Genomic DNA, 19225 nt, shown 5'->3' on the forward strand with positions numbered 1-19225 from the left:
AAAATAAAATCAATGTAGGTACAAATAGAGAATTAAAAGAAAGAAATGAATGACTAACTCTGTGCGTGGGTTCTCAGGGAAGGTTTCACAGAATATATGGCTTTTGAATTTGTTTCCACAAAGTACGAGTGGCAGGAGAGGGGAGGGGGCATTTTGAACTAAGAAAGCTACTGCAGTATAAAAACTTGGCATGTTTTATTCACTTCTGAATACCAAGCACATAGTATCATGCTTGGCACAGAATAGGAAGTTCGTGAATATTTGAGTGAAATAGTGAGGGATCGAATGATTAGATGATTAAGGAAAGCTAACAAATCAAGTGACTGAATGTGAGTGTTCCTGAGAGATACTGATTCAAATAAAGACAAGAAATTTTAGATCTGGTGCTGTTTAGTTCTGCTGATTAATCTTGACAGAAATACAAACAGAACCATAATATCATTAGATTTTTGTTTTTCAATAGGTATTACAGGTAGAACTCAAAAGATATACAGTGAAGAATAATTTACTCCCTTCCCTAACCATTATTAAATGGCAGTCTTTATAATGGTTTTCATTTATTCCTCCTGATACATTACTCACATTTTGTCTGTAATCATAATGTGTTTCTGTGTGAATGCTTGGGAGAAGGAAGTAGGGAAGTTAAGCATAAGGAATCATCAAATTTTAAAACTTGCAGATCTCTTGCTTCCAAAACCTTAATTTTTCAGCTGACAGAATACATCAGGGTTCAGTCAGAGCAGGACAACCGCTATAAGTATTGTAACATACGGGATTTATTTTAGGAATAAGACCTTATCCAATTGTGGAAGAAGCTGGGTGACCTGGGTAAAAATTTGTAGCACCCCAGGGAACCTGGGAAGCCAGGCACGTCCAGTGGCTGGAGGGAGCACCGAAGGCTGGTAGGCAAGTCCATGGGAGGTTATTGCTTCTGCTTCTGGAGTTGAGCCTACAGTTGCTATTGGCCAGCAGAGCCAACAATCAGGAAAAAGTCTCAAAGGTGGGAAGAGTGAGGACAAGCTGGAATCTGCTGGTACCTCTGCATCGTAATTTCACTGCTATTTAAAACAGTATGACTGTCAGAGAATATTGTCTGTTATTTCTCTTCCACATTCCAACTCCCTTGCAATTTTCTCTCTAAACTCTGAACCATTCTTAGCAAGTTATGGAACAAAACCACTACAGCAAACTAAGTTTGAGGAGATTCCTTTGCTTGTCCAGTGTCACTTAAAAATACAGCTAAGTGTGGAACCTCGGTTTGCTTCCTCTTAGTCAACTGCTTTTCTTGTACTCAGTACTCTGACGCCTTACTCTTATGCTAAGTTCATTGTTAGTTAATCACTTTTTTTTCTTTTAGCAACCATTTTTACTACATCTGGGCTTACTTTTACAATCTGAGGTAATGAAGTGATGAGAACTAAAATAACCTGTACTGATGTCTGCCATGTGCAGGTTACACATTAAAATCACTATTGCTATTTGACATGGTGATGAGAGCTTTCGGGGTGTGTGGGATGGTGTGGAAAGTTTATCTTGTAATTTCCTGAAAATGCCAATGAGCCTTAATTCTCCAAGTTAGTATGATTTTCTTGTTTGTACTATTTAAAGATAAAATTTGAATAGACTTGAAAACTGCAGTTAAATAAATAATTTAGTTTTTATAGCAAATGCTTTTGTTTGGCCCTCTCACTATCTGTGTTTGATTTCCCTGGGTAAATTATCTTTCTGACTTTACTGAGAGAAATAGAACATATTTATTTGTTTGAGTATTTTGATGTACATGGACCAAATTACATATACTACCCTTTGGCCTTTTTCACCACACATAGGATTTTTTTTTTTAATTAATTAATTATTTTTATTTTTGGCTGCGTTGAGTCTTCATTGCTGCGCGAGGGCTTTCTCTAGTTGTGGCGAGCGGGGGATACTCTTCGTTGCGGTGCGTGGGCTTCTCATTGCAGTGGCTTCTCTTGTTGCGGAACATGGGCTCTAGGTGTGAGGGCTTCAGTAGTTGTGGCACTCAGGCTCAGTAGTTGTGGCTCGCAGGCTCTAGAGCTCAGGCTCAGTAGTTGTGGCGCACGGGCTTAGTTGCTCCGCGCCATGTGGGATTTTCCCAGTCCAGGGCTTGAACCTGCGTTCCCTGCACTGACAGGCAGATTCTCAACAACTGCGTCACCAGGGAAGACCCACAGATAGGATTTTTTTGAAATTGTTATTACTATGTTTTCTTAGCAGGCTGTATTTGAATTTGACACGATCGTAAAATCTATCCATTCTATGCTTCACAGGGTTAGTAACATTGGCTATGTGGAAGTATGGCACTGTGTTGCTATTAAAGTACCTGAAGCATGAATAATGCCTTAATTCTGAGAGATCATGACTATTCCATCTGACTGTTGATCTCTTACATTTTTACTTTTTTTTTTTTTTTGTATTTGCTTCTGATTTTTTTTTTAACATCTTTATTGGAGCATAATTGCTTTACAGTGGTGTGTTAGTTTCTGCTTTATAACAAAGTGAATCAGCTATACATATACATATATTCCCATATCTCTTCCCTATTGCGTCTCCTCCCTCCCACCCTTCCTATCCCACCCGTCTAGGTGGTCACAAAGCACCGAGCTGATCTCCCTGTGCTATGCGTCTGCTTCTCACTAGCTATCGATTTTACATTTGGTAGTGTATATATGTACATGCCACTCTCTCACTTTGTCTCAGCTTACCCTTCCCCCTCCCCGTGTCCTCAAGTCCATTCTATAGTAGGTCTGCATCTTTATTCCCGTACTACCCCTAGGTTCTTCAGGGCCATTCTTTTTTTTTTAGATTCCATATATATGTGTTAGCATACGGTATTTGTTTTTCTCTTTCTGACTTACTTCACTCTGTATGACAGACTCTAGGTCCATCCACCTCACTACAAATACCTCAATTTCATTTCCTGTTATGGCTGAGTTTTATTCCATTGTATGTATGTGCCACATCTTCTTTATCCATTCATCTATCAATGGACACTTAGATTGCTTCCACCTCCTGGCTATTGTAAATAGAGCTGCAATGAACATTGTGGTACATGACTCTTTTTGAATTATGGTTTTCTCAAGGTGTATGCCCAGTAGTGGGATTGCTGGGTCATATGGTAGTTCTATTTTTAGTATTTTAAGGGACCTCCATACTGTTCTCCATAGTGGCTGTATCAACTTACATTCCCACCAACAGTGCAAGAGGGTTCCCTTTTCTCCACACCCTCTCCAGCATTTATTGTTTGTAGATTTTTTGATGATGGCCATTCTGACTGGTGTGAGGTGATACCTCATTGTAGTTTTGATTTGCATTTCTCTAATGATTAACGCTGTTGAGCATTCTTTCACGTGTTTGTTGGCAATCTGTATATCTTCTTTGGAGAAATGTCTGTTTAGGTCTTCTTCCCATTTTTGGATTGGGTTGTTTGTTTTTTTGATATTGAGCTGCATGAGCTGCTTGTAAATTTTGGAGATTAATCCTTTGTCAGTTGCTTCATTTGCAAATATTTTCTCCTATTCTGAGGGTTGTCATTTCATCCTGTTTATGGTTTCCTTTGCTGTGCAAAAGCTTTTCTGTTTCATTAGGTCCCATTTGTTTATTTTTGTTTTTATTTCCATTTCTCTAGGAGCTGGGTCAAAAAGGATCTTGCTGTGATTTTTGTCGTAGAGTGTTCTGCCTATGTTTTCCTCTAAGAGTTTTATAGTGGCTGGCCTTACGGTTAGGTCTTTAATCCATTTTCAGTTTATTTTTGTCTGTGGTGTTAGGGAGTGTTCTAATTTCATTGTTTTAGATGTAGCTGTCCAGTTTTCTCAGCACCACTTATTGAAGAGGCTGTCTTTTCTCCATTGTATATGCTTGCCTCGTTTATCTAAGACAAGGTGACCATATGTGCGTGGGTTTATCTCTGGGCTTTCTATCCTGTTCCATCGATCTATATTTCTGTTTTTGTGCCAGTACCGTACTGTCTTGATTACTGTAGCTTTGTAGTATAGTCTGAAGTCAGGGAGCCTGATTCCTCCAGCTCTGTTTTTCTTCTCAAGTTTGCTTTGGCTATTTGGGGTCTTTTGTGTTTCCATACAAATTGTGCAATTTTTTGTTCTAGTTCTGTGAAAAGTGCCATTGGTAGCTTGATAGGGATTGCATTGAATCTGTAGATTGCTTTGGGTAGTATAGTCATTTTCACAATGTTGATTCTTCCAATCCAAGAAAATGGTATATCTCTCCATCTGTTTGTATCATCTTTAATTTCTTTCATCAGTGTCTTACAGTTTTCTGCATACAGGTCTTTGGTCTCCTTAGGTAGGTCTATTCCTAGGCATTTTATTCTTTTTGTTGCAGTGGTAAGTGGGAGTGTTTCCTTAATTTCTCTTTCAGATTTTTCACCATTAGTGTATAGGAATACAAGAGATTTCTGTGCATTAATTTTATATCCAGCTACTTTACGAAATTCATTGATTAGCTCTAGTAGTTTTCTGGTAGCATCTTTGGGATTCTCTCTATATATTATCATGTCATCTGCAAACAGTGACAGTTTTACTTCTTCTATTCCGATTTGGATTACTTTTATTTCTTTTTCTTCTCTGATTGCTGTGCCTAAAACTTCCAAAACTATATTGAATAATAGTGGTGAGAGTGTGCAACCTTGTCTTGTTCCTGATCTTAGTGGAAATGGTTTCAGTTTTTCACCATTGAGGACGATGTTGGCTGTGGGTTTGTCATATATGACCTTTATTATGTTGAGGTAAGTTCCCCCTATGCCTGCTTTCTGAAGAGTTTTTATCATAAATGGGATTTGAATTTTGTCGAAAGCTTTCTCTGCATCTATTGAGATAATCATACGGTTTTTCTCTTTCAATTTGTTAATGCAAATTAAAGTTTAATTGCATTAAATTTATTGCAAATTAAATTTTAATTGCATTAGAAAGTCACCAGATAGTGTTCCTCTTGGAAGGAAAAGAAAAAAACCGCACACACACACACACACACACACACACACACACACACACTAAAATAGTCTTCAACTCTTAACTAAATATTTGATTTTTAAAGTTACTTTACAAATCAAATGACTTATCCTTATGACTATTTAAAAATAAGAGAAATCTGTAAAAATAGGTATAGTTAATAAAATTATAACCAATAATTTTCCAAAAAGTATGTTATATATATTTATTGTTCATAATAAATGTGTGTGAATATTACTGTTTTTTACATTTAGGAATATCCACTCTAAGGGATTATCTCAGTTGATTATCACAAGTCTTAAGTATCTTCTGGTCTATCTTTCTCTGTAGTATTTCTAGTTTACTAATTTTTTCTTAAATTATATCTAAAATTCTGTTTATTAATCTATTATATGTTTAATTTTAGTAACTACATTTTTTATTTCTGGATACTCTGTTTGGTTGTTTTTTAAATCCATTTTACCTTTCTTGATAGTACTTTGGTTTTTTCCTCCTGTTTTTCATTCCATCCTATATGTCTTTAATGATCTTAAAGAAATTTATTGTATTGTCCATATGTGGAAATTCCATTATCAGAAGGTCTTGATAATGAATTTGATAATGGGGTTGAAGTCTCCTATTGCTAAAAAAAAAAAAAATTTGGAGTGCATATAAAATCTGTGATTAGGAGTTTATCTTCAGTGGTCTTTGTTCCTGGGAATCCTTTTTGTCGGCTTGAACGCATATTTTTCCAAAGAGATTTTACATTTATTTCTGACTGATGCCCTGGGGTTATCAAAGGTCTTATGCCACTTTTATATGAATAACTCAATATGGGTATTCCTGGACCAACACAAGTAATATAAGTTACAGCTTCCAAACACACATGGGGTAGTCCCATTATTTTTAATTTTCCCATTATTTTTATTTTAATTTTTAAGTTGAAAAAGCAGGGAGATCTCTGTTTTTTCAATAATCCCTCGTGCCAAATCAGGCAAACTTCCTTGTTTTTTTCTATTTCTGATTGGAAGTTGTTTTTCTGACCTTTTAATGGCCCCAGATCTAAGTTGGCAGCTCGTTTCAAAATCCTTGCCTGTCAGGGATGTAAGGATTAGCCTGTTGTCTCAATATGGCCATTAAAAATCTATTCCCTTGGTTTACTGAGAGTGGCTAGGACCCTGAAGTCATTAACAATGTCAGTTAATACTTTGAGTTTTACTTCCCTCTTTTGTTAGTTTACTAGATTATTATCTAGTAAAATATTAGCAGAATTTAATTCTTGTTGTAGTTATTTCTTCAGTGTTTATTTTTACTTTCTTTTGAATTCAGCCTTGAAAATACTTGAATCTATAAAAAAGTTTTTATGATTTAAAAAATATGTATCCTTAACGCAAATACTTACCAGAGATAATACAAAAGAAAAGTTAGCGCTCTGTACCAGTGAAGTTCTAGTTTTATAAGAATATTGACTTAAAAAACTTCTTTAAAAAATTTCTAACATCATAGGTCTTCCATATGTTGTGTTACTTACTGATTTAATTCACATAGTGGGAAAAAATTATGATACAAACAAGTACTTTTTTTTCCCCATCAGTGCTTCAGCTAAGGTTTGCTCTTAGTTGGTTCCCTGCCATGTTTTCCATTTTAAGGTATTTTTAATACATCGTATATTTTAGCACTCCCCTATGAGAGCACATCAGATGTTACATGTTTCTCACATTGGTCATTTTATGGAATTTGAGCTATTAGGCTATAATTGTGGTGTCTCTCAGGATCTCAGCCCTTCCTCTGTATTCAGATATTAATACTTCTTCTATTCACCAGATCTCTTAATTCTTTAAAATTGACTTTCTTGAAATCCAATACTTATGTGTCACAGAACCAGATGATCCAATTTGCTTTTTTGGCAGACACCATAGAAAGCTCTGCCCATTGCACAGTTTCAACAAAAGATACTAGTATTCTCTAGACTATTCTGGTAGAAAAGGATATAGACAGACTTGAGTTTTATCTGGGCTTTTTCATGAGATAACTTATGCCAATTCTCTGATCTCAACTTGGTCATTTTATAATAAAAGAGAATAATAGGGACATATTTACAAGGAATATTAAATTAATGGTTCCAAGGAACTTTTGAGGTACGGCTTGCTAGTAAAACATAGAACTGTATTATTTCATGAAATGAAAACTAAGAATATGGGTAGTAGACTTGAAGATCTGCACTAGCGCAAGCTTTGGTTTCTCAATAAGATTTTCCAATTTTATCTTCTACGATGAACGCAATACTTCCTTTGAAATTATTAGCAATTAGCAATTTTGAATGTAGAGTAGGAATAGTGTGCTAAATAACTGATCAAAAGGTGAGAATGTATAAAGAAAAATTAAAATAGAGGTCAAATGCTGCTCTGTTATCAACTTGCCCTGCGGGCCCAGTTGTGGAACCTTTGTCAACTGGGTGGTCTTAGCCCAGTCCCTGAACCTCATTTCCTCATAGATAATATGGGGCTAGTAATGTTCCTTACTTCACATACAGGGTTGCTGTGAAGAAGAATTCAGTATCAAAGTCACAAAAGCCATTTCACAAACTGTAAAGGCAGTCATAATCTATGAACTCATATAGTTCTTAGAGTTAAAAAAAAAAAATCAAAGATTAAGAGGATATGCTTGTGAACCTAATGAGATTGGAAAGATGGCAGTTGTCAAGCAGAATGTCAGAAATATTAAAACTAGGAAATTAAAAATGATCACAAAATAGTAAGATTATTTTTGATAGCAAGAGAGATCCTAAACTGTAAAAACAAAAGGAATTAAAAATAGAAAAAGTAATTTATTGAAAGGTCCTAGGATGCTCTTAATATGAAATTGATTAATTACATCTGAACTTCTCAGTGATTTTTTTATATGAATCTGAAGTTAAGAATTGAAGTTACAAAAATCATGATTATAAAATGTACAGATAGACACACTCAAAATAATTATGTAATTTTGTCATACATGTTTGTAGTACAGAGAGTTGTACAAATTTAATGAAAATTATCCTTAAAAATGAAAAAGCTAATATATTTTTTTTTTTGAAAAAGCTAATAATTTTTACTTTATCTTTTAGCATACGGCGGCATCAAGAAAGAAGAGCAATTTTGACTCCCATTTTAACAGATTTTTCTGTCCGAATAACTGGAGCACCTGCCATCATTTTCACCAAAGTAATTTCTCCAGAAAATATGCACACTGAGGTTAGAAATTAATTTAGGTTTTATTTTAGTCTAAATATTGGAGCAGCTTTTCTTGTGTGTTAGGAGTTTTCATAGTTTCCGTGCATAGGATATCAAATTAGCTTATTATTAATAAGTTATTATTGTAGCTAATAATTATTAAGTACTTTATAGTACTATTTAGGTATTGCTTTTCATGTAATAACTCATTTAATCCTTATAATAATCCTATTAACTTCTCCTACTGTCCTCGTTTTGTAGATGAGGAAACTGAAGCATAAAGAGTTAACTTCTCTAAATATTCACAAATAGGAGGCAGAACATGGTGTGAACCCAACTGGTCTGGCTCCTGGCTATACACTCCTGACCTCTGCCGCCTCTTTCTAATGAAAGCAGCAATAATATTGACAGATCACTTAGGGTTCTCACATGGATTACCTTACAAAGAGATTTCTACATGAATTACCTTATTTACTCTTCACAGAATCCATATGAGGTGGATATTATTAGTATACATATTTTATAGATGAGGAAACTGAGATCAAAAGAAATTAAGTAACTTGACCAATCTTACTAGCCAATTACTAACGGATCCAGGTTTGAAGTCTAATCACTAGGGTATACTGCCTCCATGCCTAGAATAGAAATGTAATAATAATGTGATCCATCATAACTTTAAAAATATTCTTCATAAAAATTTGTTATGCTAAAAACTTGATAAACTTTTTGATCATTCACAGAGTTATAGGCAGTTGTTATAAAAAGTTCAGAAAAATTAGGCACAGATTAAATATCTTATTAATCTAAGGTGATAAAAGTTTACATCATTCTTTGAGTTTTTAAAAAACAATATTTTGGGGCTTCCCTGGTGGTGGAGTGGTTAAGAACCCGCCTGCCAATGCAAGGGACATGGTTTCGAGCCCGGGTTCGAGCGCTGGTCTGGGAAGATCCCACATGCCACGGAGCAGCTAAGCCCGTGCGCCACAACTACTGAGCCTGCGCTCTAGAGTCTGCGTGCCACAACTACTGCAGCCCGTGCATCTAGAGCCCATGCTCCACAACAAGAGAAGCCACCACAATGAAGAGCAGCCCCCGCTCACCGCAACTAGAGAAAGCCCACGCACAGCAATGAAGACCCAATACAGCCAAAAATAAAAATAAATAAATTTATATAAAAAACAAACAAAAAAATATTTTGTATGTGTTATCGTATTTGATGTTTGTAATTGCCCTATAGGGAAAGTTAGGTTAGGCAGGATATCTTTATATCCACAAAAGGTATATAAAAATTAAGTAAGTCTACTTATATCTTTCAGTTACTTAGTAACACAATTGGTTTAAAATACACAAATATATTCCCTTCATCATTACTTGTGGAATAAAATAAGAATTCTAACTATAATGAGTAAATTTTGGAAACTTTTTGGGGGGAATATTTATTTAACCAGAAAAAGGGGATCGTTTCCGACATGCTTTTCTTTATGGCTTTATTAAAAGCTGCTCTAAGCTGTGTAGTTTGTATTTGGACCCATTATAAGTCTCCTTAAATCCATTCTCTTGGATGACACTATTAAGGAGAAGGTTTGTTGGACATTTCCAAGCATTTGAACATTGTCCACATGCACTTCATGACAAGAGGCAGGGCTTCTGCTTATTAAGTGAAACTTCTGGATTTTTCATTTCTGTTTTCCTTCCCTGAATGGTTTTCCAGCAGTGAATGTTCAAGTGACTCAGTTATGCAGAACAACACCAGTTATGTAGTGGACAGCTACCTAATGCTGCCAAGATTTTAGCAGTTTAAAGAAGTGAAATTAATTAGTCTAGCTACCTTTGGCTTCAGCACTCCATTTTGTTATAAATCATTTGGAGTGTATCCTTTGGAGAATACTCAGACCATACCACTTGTGACTGTAATTGCTGCCTATAGTTGCCTGTTTACATCTGTCTGCCCACCTAGATTGTAACCTTCTCAAGAGCAGATTGCCCTTCAAGGCCAGCCTCACTCTCTGTGATATTCCTAGCACTCTAGTATGCTGCATGGTACTTGGGAGATGCTCACTAAATATTGGTCCGTCTGAGTGGGTGAACAAGATTATGGTAAAGAATTACATCATTGCCTACATATTGAAACAATGATAGTAGTTTGACGTATGAAAAGCCAAACGTACATGAAATGGTGAAAAATTCTTAGTGTGTTTCCCTGTGACTAGCATATGGCTTGGTGCACAACAGGCCCTCATAAATGTTTATTAAATTAATCCATTAAACTGTTGAGTGGCCGTGCTCACCATTTCTGCTATTCTCATTAACAGATGAACTCAAGTCCCAGGAGAATTCATCAACATCGTAAAGGTCTAATAAGTAAGAATGATAAATTATCATCTAATGGCTATCATGTTTCTTTATCTCTATTCAACCTTTTTTTCTTTCAGGAGATTTTAGTGTGTGGCCACTCCTTGGAAGTGAATATAACCACAAACCTGGACTTCTTCCTAAGTGTGGCTCAAGTTCAACTCTTACATCAGTTAATAGTAGCAAATATGACTGGAGTGGAATCATCAAGCAAAGCCACAGAGGTAACTATTACCTGATTTTGATTAGGCTTACTGCATTTGTGCCAACTTTACATTGATAATAGGAAAACAAAAATTAAATGCTTTCTGCTAATTATTCTGTTTAATTTTATTCAAAATATGGACATAAATCATTTTGGATTGGTGTTCTTTATTTTTGAAATTTGTTTGGTCTCTTTTCCTGTAATTTATCATGAACCTTCGCAGAATTGCTGTGGCCCAGCCCCAGAAAAGCCTCTGTTAAAAACATGATTTTATTGCCCTGCTGCAATTTTTAAAGTGCAGTGCACAAAACCTGATATAGCTTTCACTTACTCAGATACATTACAGGGACAGGGCCTCTTTTGGAAGTGAACTTTGTGAGAGTACTGTGGGAATAGCTTCAATAAATAACTTCTAAAGCATTCGTTTCCCATGCTCAGTGAAGAATGGACACAATCAAAAAACTTGAATGCCTGCCTAGAATTTTAATTTTGATCCAGTGTTCATTGGAAGCCTACATTGTAACCACAAAGCATGTCAGCATGAAACAAAGAAAGCTGCTTGTTAGATGCTTCTCAAAATATTTTTTCTTTGCTTTTTGTTTCCGTACTTCTATAATCATATCTGTACTTAGAATAAATCTTTTATAAAATCTCTAATGAAGAAACTGTTTATCTTTGAAAAAGGCATTGCTTATATTTTTGTCATGAGTTATGCAGAAGGCTCTAAGTGCTATTTATTAAGGAGGAAGGGAAGGAGGAGGTGTTCACTGAGAGCCACTTGATGCTAAGCAAGCGTGCCAGGTACTTTTATGTAAGTTAACTCATATAGCATGTTATTACAACCACTCTGTGAGGTACATGTGAACATTATCACCATTTTACAGATTAGGATATTGTGACTCAGAGGTAATAAGTGACCTGTCTGAGATCATACACACATAACTAAAAAATGGTAGATCTGAGGTTTTAATTTAAGTCTTTCAAATCAGTGCTTTTTTCATTCTGCCATGGTTGCTGTACTATAACTGTTACATTAGTCTGAATCACCTTTATTTTTTTAATTATTTTAAAATGATAAAGCTTTTAACTTTCATAAAGAAAGATTCTCTAACTATATCATCTTTTACCACCCATGATTTGTTTGCTCAGTATCTTTTTTAAAAGGACTATAAAGCTGTATGCTCTTCAAAATACTGACTTTTTCCCCAATGTATTTTAGACAATCCATAAGAATATAAATATATGATATGAAAATAAGCAGAGCAAAAATATTTCCCCATGGCATTTTCAATGAAGTCCTTGAAGGAGGTTGGGTTGGAAACAAATTCCTATATTATTTGTGCCAATTTTATGAATCTATCATGTCAGTGAAATCTAACTCACGGATTTCTTTTTTATTTCTTTTTTATTTTTATTTTTAAAACATCTTTATTGGAGTATAATTGCTTTACAATGGTGTGTTAGTTTCTGCTTTATAACCAAGTGAATCAGCTGTACATATACATATATCCCCATATCTCCTCCCTCTCACGTCTCCCTCCCACCCCTCTAGGTTGTCACAAAGCACCGAGCTGACCTCCCTGTGCTATGCGACTGCTTCCCACTAGCTATCTGTTTTACATATGGTAGTGTATATATGGCCATGCCACTCTCTCTCACTTCGTCCAGCTTACCCTTCCCCCTCCCCATGTCCTCAAGTCCATTTTCTACATCTGCGTCTTTATTCCTGTGCTACCCCTAGGTTCTTCAGAACCTGTTTTTTTTTTCTTTTCTTTTTTTTAGATTCCATATATATGTGTTAGCGTATGGTATTTGTTTTTCTCTTTCTGACTTACTTTACTCTGTATGACAGACTCTATGTCCATCCACCTCACTACAAATAATTCAATTTCGTTTCTTTTTATGGCTGAGTAATATTCCATTGTATATATGTGCCACATCTTCTTTATCTGTTCATCTATTGATGGGCACTTAGGTTGCTTCCATGTCCTGGCTATTGTAAATAGAGCTGCAATGAACATTGTGGTACATGACTCTTTTTGAATTATGGTTTTCTCAGGGTGTACGCCCAGTAGTGGGATTGCTGGGTCATATGGTAGTTCTATTTTTAGTTTTTTAAGGAACATCCATACTGTTCTCCATAGTGGCTGTATCAATTTACATTCCCATCAACAGTGCAAGAGGGTTCCCTTTTCTCCACACCCTCTCCAGCATATATTGTTTGTAGATTTTGTGATGATGGCCATTCTAACTGGTATAACTCTCAGATTTCTGATGTGTTTTAGGAATTTATAGAACTTAGCAAGTTGATTGCTAACTATTTGCCTACCTGCTTCTAATGCCTTTTAGTAGGGTCTGATTTGAGTAAATAAGGCACACTCAGAGTTAGATTTCTAACAACTCCTACCTGAATGTCAAGTCATTCCTCACAGTTCCATAAACGAGCTAGGATTGTTTTTGTTGTTTTAAAAATGTGTCTGTGGTCCTTATTCCTTCTTGGAGATGATACTAAAAGTACAGACAATATACTGAAATACAGTAGAGACAATACACTGAAAAATGATTAAGATGGCAAATTTTATTTTATGTGTGTTCTACCACAATTGAAAAAAAAAGTACAAACTCTCTGAAGACAATTTGGTCCTATCCCCAGCCTCAGTGGGATATGTCTGTGAAATTTCAATATTAAAAAAAAAGACTTTCCATGAACTAGAAGAATGTTTTTCTATTCATAAATGAGTAGCACAACTCATATCTGATAGTCTAAGAACATAAAGATATTGTAAGAATTGGTATAATTTCTTCCTTAAATATTTGATAGAATTCACCAGTGACCCATCTAGGCCTGATGCTTTCTGTTTTGGAAGGTTATTAATTATTGATTCAATTTCTTTAATATATGTAGGCCTATTCAGATCCTCTTATTTCTTCTTATGTGAGTTTTGTTAGATTCTGTCTTTCAAGGAATTGGTTCATTTTCTTGAAATGGTTATCAAATTTGTGAGCTTGGTCATAGTATTCCTTTATTATTCTTTTAATTTCCATAGAATCTGTCGTTATGTCCCCTCTTTCATTTCTGATGTTAGTAATTTGATTCCTCTCTTTTGGCTTTTTGTTTGTTTGCTTGTTTTTTGGTTTTTGGTTTTTGTTTTTTTGGTTAGCCTGGCTAGAGGCTTATTAATATTATTGATCTTTTTAAGGAATCAACTTTGGGTTTTATTTGCTTTATTGGATTTTCTGTTTTCAATTTCATTGATTTCTGCTCTAATTATTTCTTTTTTCCTGCTTACTTTTGATGGTGTTAATATTTTCAAACAGTTTTTCACAAGGTTTCTTTTGAAACTTTAATTACGAAAATTATTCAAGAACATGAAAAGGAGATTTTGTTAGTAGAGGAAGCATATCTACACTGTTAACAAAGGGGAAGAAAGATAGACAGATATTTGGAAATTGAAGTGAAAACAGTGGAACAATATAAGGATTATTACTAGAACCAATATTTAATATTAGTTTTAATTATATAGACAACTAACACATAATAAAACTTTCAAGTATATAGCTAAAAGAGAAGCACTTCTGGCAATAAAATGACCAGCTGATGGTTTAAGCAAATTGCCTCCCATGTTAATTAAAACTTTTCCAATATTTTTGCTCTAAAAATGTACTCATTGCTTAGTGATCAAGCAGCCTGTATTTGTACACTTCGGTTTTCAGTGTTTCCTTCAAGTGTTTATGACTTCCATGATTGCTGGTTCCCAGAATATTCAATTTCTTCATTTTAAATTAACCTTTTTTTTGTCTCTATACATATTATGATAGGCTGAGAAAGTACATGAGAAAAAACATTTAGTATTCAAAAAGCCGAAATTAATTCCATATTACAAAGTACACGGCCTTCTATATTTTATTCTATAGTTCATGTCTTTATGATAACATCTGTCTCTATAGTACTAGTACAACAGGAATGTTATTTGGGTTTCTTACATTCTAGTTCCCTGCCATTTACATGAGGTGGGAGTTAACCTCCTAGATAACTTCACAGTCAAATCTAAATGTACAATTCTAATTTTTCTCCAAAAATAGAGCTCTACTACTCATCCTTGGTTTCTTTCCCAATGTTTAGCAGGGCAAAATTGGTTTACTCTTTAGAAGATTCTTTACCTTCTTATAAGGTGGTCTAGATCCCATAAAGGCCCAATTATATAAAAGTGGTTGTTAGTAATATAATCATAACATTCATGCAAGAAGAATTAACAAGGGAGATAGTTCAGTTACATGTACCAGTAAATGTCAGGAAACTTTTTAAAGAGAATATGACTAAACAAAGAGTTAAAGTATTTTAATTTGTGCAAGTCTGTTTATGGGCTAATAATGCAGACCATTTTTATATGATATCAAAAAGAAACTAAACATCATTTTAAGTGTTCCGAAAGCTATTGGCATGCAGGACATTATAAAATGTTGTTAAAAAATAAAACAAAAAATTCTACTTTTTTAACATTTTATTCCAGTTGCAGTCACCCCAAAAACAAAAATACACCATCAAAAAAGATAATTTGTATAGAGTGATTATAATTTATATCAGAGTGATTTAAACTGAGATGAAAGCTGAGTAACCTATCTGAACTCTATAAAATTATAAACAGTATAGATAAGATACTAAAACTAGCCTGTTTACTTGAAATGGTTAATTTTTTTTATAATGCAATGTTACTTTTATCGAAGTAGTGCATGAATTTTAACAACCAAATGTTGCTAAACTAAATATATCAAAATAGTGTCAGTGCACTGACATCCCCACCTCATCCTGCTTAGCCATTTTTAACTCTGTAAGCCTTGTCTTCTGGTATTTATCCCATCTTTCTGAATAAAATGAATAGACTACCATCTCTTGATTTACTCATTTTAGTATTACCTATTCACTTGCTGTTTACTGTAGATGAAGATTCCGTCTCTTTTACACTTCTCTTCCACTCTTACATTTTCCCAGTATTCTTATATCATGTTTTTAAAGTCAGTATGAATTGTTTTCATTATAAACACTATGTAAATATTGTTCATTGCTTAGTGAAGTAATATGATGTGATTATATTTCCTCTCTTTATAGTCTTCTGTTTTTCTTAAAGTTAATCATTGCCACATTCTTTTTATTTGCTCAGTTTTTTTGTTTTTTTTTTTAATCTCTACCTCTTCTCTCATTCTCTCCAACCCGCCCCAAACCCTCACCAGTGACTCTACATAATGCCTGGCAATTTAATTTTTCACACTTTGAAACTTATAAAATAATGTCAACTCTGTTTTTACCCTTGGAACCATTTTTCGTGAAGTCTTCATTTTTCCTTCTCCTTTCTGGACCAGTAGTTCTCTAGACCTGCTACACACTTGACACAACTGAGCCAGATGAGAGAAGGTTGTGATTTTTGAGGTTAATGGTAGAGTGTTGGGAAATTATAGGGTATCAAGTAAGTAATGTTTTTTCCTATGAATATAAATAAGTAAAATCGCCAATATCTTTATCCCACCATTCTAAAATATTAGGTATTTTGAGTTCCTATATAGAAACAGTATAATAGTATAGAAAAATATTGTAATAGAACTTATTATACATGCCTAATATAGTTTACGTGGGTGTTTTTACAATTTGCTATAAAATAGAATATAATATATAAGTTGGACTTTTTTGAGCTGTGATTAAGTATATGCCCTAGGAGTGGTGGCGAAGGTTGTTTTTTGGTAGTATTATTATCTTAGCTTGGAAATTATCTGCTTTGGAGTTGTGCTTCATTTTAGGAATGGAAATTCTTGTTTTTTTGTCAATGGTGAAAAATTCTTACAAGGCATACTTGACCAACCTAAGGATTGCTAGGAGTCGTTGGAACTACAAACTTAAGAGTAAAGAAGAAGGGGGACTTCCCTGGTGGTCCAGTGGCTAAGACTCCGTGCTCCCAATGCAGGGGGCCTGGGTTCAATCCCTGGTCAGGGAACTAGATCCCACATGCATGCCACAACTAAAGAGGCTGCATGCCGCAACTAAACAGACTGCATGCCGCAACAAAGATCCCGCGTGCCACAACTAAGACCCGGCGCAGCCTAACTAACTAAATAAATAAATATTTTTTTAAAAAGAGTAAAGAAGAGGGGAAGGGACTTTGAGTGGTGGTGTAGAAGCAGATGTTTTCTGGAGTAGAACTTTAGGCAAGATGAGCAAAATAGAGGCTAATATACCTTGAGAAAACATGTGAGTGGAGGTAGGGTTTGAAAGCAGGAAATAAGACTGGTTCGGGAGAGGATGTTGATGTTCTGGTCTATCTCAGTGCTTTCTATCTTGAGGTGGACATGAGTGGGAGAGGCCATTTCAGAGGTTACCTATTTCTGTAACCTCTGTAACGTTTCTCCTTTAGAAAAGGAGATAGGAATATTGGATAACATGGATGTGGTGACTTTCCATCAGTGTTACTATGCTGAGTATTTGTTTCCCTTCAGAGGCACCTGGATTGACTACTTGTAACCAGGCAATAAACCCAGGCTCCAATAAAATATGGATTCAAGCAGAGCCTTAAATGGACAAGAGGCCCTCTGAGGAAATACCTTGAATTTCTTAAAATCTAGACCTGGAAAAGATATTAAGTATTTTACTACCTATTCTCTCCAAGGGAAGGACTTCTTAGGTACATTGAGCTATCACACCTGTCTCAGTTTTAGTTAGGCCTTGTAAATGTTAAAAATAGTATAATTTTCTCCTGGTAAGCTTACGCTTAGAGAGAAACATGCCATAGTTACTTCAAGGTAGATGCTAAACATCAAGAAAACAAGAAATATTTTAATTTTCCAGCCACACTAATATTTATCCCATATGTTGGGTTGGCCAAAAAGTTCGTTTGGATTTTTCTGTAACATCTTAGGGAAAAGCCCGAATGAGCTTTTTGGCCAACCCAATAGATTTCTTGACCAGAAATCCAGTGAATACAGTAAGTTTTCCTAAGGCACTATTAAACTGTCTGTCCTAGTCTTTTTCAGCAGTATTCAATGAGGGCTTACTCTATACCAGATATACTGGCTACAGACTGATAGAGGTATGAAAAATAAACATACTGTGGTCCCTGCCCTCTAGGATTTTATAATATGGTTGAAAAATACAACATAGACAAATGGATTTACAACTAAGACCTCAGAGCAGTAAACAAAAAGTGTCAAATAAGCTCTATGGAAAATTAGTGCTATAACAAGTATTCAGAATAAGAAGAGAAGACTTTAGGCTGGGTGGTCAGAGATCTAGCTTCATGGAGAAATTGGGGTTGAATAGGCAGAGAACAGTGACCTGCTTCTTTACTCAGTAAATATTGAACCCTTTCTATGTGTCAAAAACTACTATGGATACTGGGGTGACAGCATTAAACAAAGGAGGTGAAGTTTCTGATTTCATATTCTAGTGCTCATATATTCAGTGATATGAAGATTGACACTAATAAACAAATAATTAGAACTAGATCAGTGTATATATTGATGTCTATATAACTAGTAATACATGACTATATATATGTATATACATACATACATATATACATACATACACACAAATATACACACATAACTAGTTGCATTCAGTTAGTTATATGCACATAATTAGTTGCATTCATCACTTTCTATTTGCCAAAAGTTATTCATGTGATTACACCTAGCTCTAAGGGAGGCTGGAAATGTAGTCTTTCTAATACAAGGCCATATGTCCTGCTAAAAATTATTTTACCATGAAAAAAGGGGATAATGAATATTGGGGTACAATTGCCAGCCTCAGCAACAGAGGCTTCAAGGTCACCTGGTAGTCAAAGAGAGGATATTCCTTAGAAAGCAGCTTTGGCTCTCTTCAATACTTTGAACATATCCTAAAGTTCTATGCCATATAACATGGCAGAAATAATGTTATCTTGCAAATTGTTCAGTGCTGATATAGGGACAAATATTGTCTTTGCCCAGGGTTTCTTACTCTTTTCGCCTGCTAATAGAACTCCCCTTCCTTTGGCTAAACAACATTCTCTTATTTTATGCGGTTTTGATAAAGATTCCCATTACAGGGTAGACATGAAACACAGGTCTGACTTTTTTTTTTTAATTAATTAATTAATTAATTTTTATTTTTGGCTGTGTTGGGTCTTCTTTGCTGCACGCAGGCTTTCTCTAGTTACGGTGAGCGGGGGCTACTCTCCGTTGCAGTGTGCAGGCTTCTCATTGCGGTGGCTTCTCTTGTTGTGGAGCACGGGTTCTAGGCATGTGGGCTTCAGTAGTTGTGGCACGCAGGCTCAGTAGCTATGGCTCGCAGGCTCTAGAGCACAAGCTCAGTAGTTGTGGTGCACAGCCTTACTTGCTCCATGGCATGTGGAATGTTCCCGGACAAAGGCTCGAACCCGAGTCTCCTGCATTAGCAGGCGGATTCTTAACCCTTGCGCCACCAGGGAAGTCTCCTGACTAATTATTGTATCAATCCCCTTCGCCCA

The 19225-nt window shown here is 35.3% G+C and overlaps 1 protein-coding gene across 6 annotated transcripts in view; it reads left to right on the forward strand.

Moving 5' to 3' along the window:
* The window catches only part of VPS13B (vacuolar protein sorting 13 homolog B), a 765002-nt gene that overhangs the window by 465808 nt on the left and 279969 nt on the right, over positions 1-19225 (forward strand). For all 6 annotated transcript variants that reach the window (XM_068526229.1, XM_068526230.1, XM_068526225.1 and 3 more), the window contains exons 32-33: positions 8071-8197; positions 10609-10752. In XM_068526229.1, coding sequence (XP_068382330.1) covers positions 8071-8197; positions 10609-10752 — 271 coding nt within the window. The remainder of the gene's footprint in view (positions 1-8070; positions 8198-10608; positions 10753-19225) is intronic.

The sequence above is a fragment of the Eschrichtius robustus genome, chromosome 17 (genome assembly GCF_028021215.1).
Source record: "Eschrichtius robustus isolate mEscRob2 chromosome 17, mEscRob2.pri, whole genome shotgun sequence".
NCBI lineage: Eukaryota > Metazoa > Chordata > Mammalia > Artiodactyla > Eschrichtiidae > Eschrichtius > Eschrichtius robustus.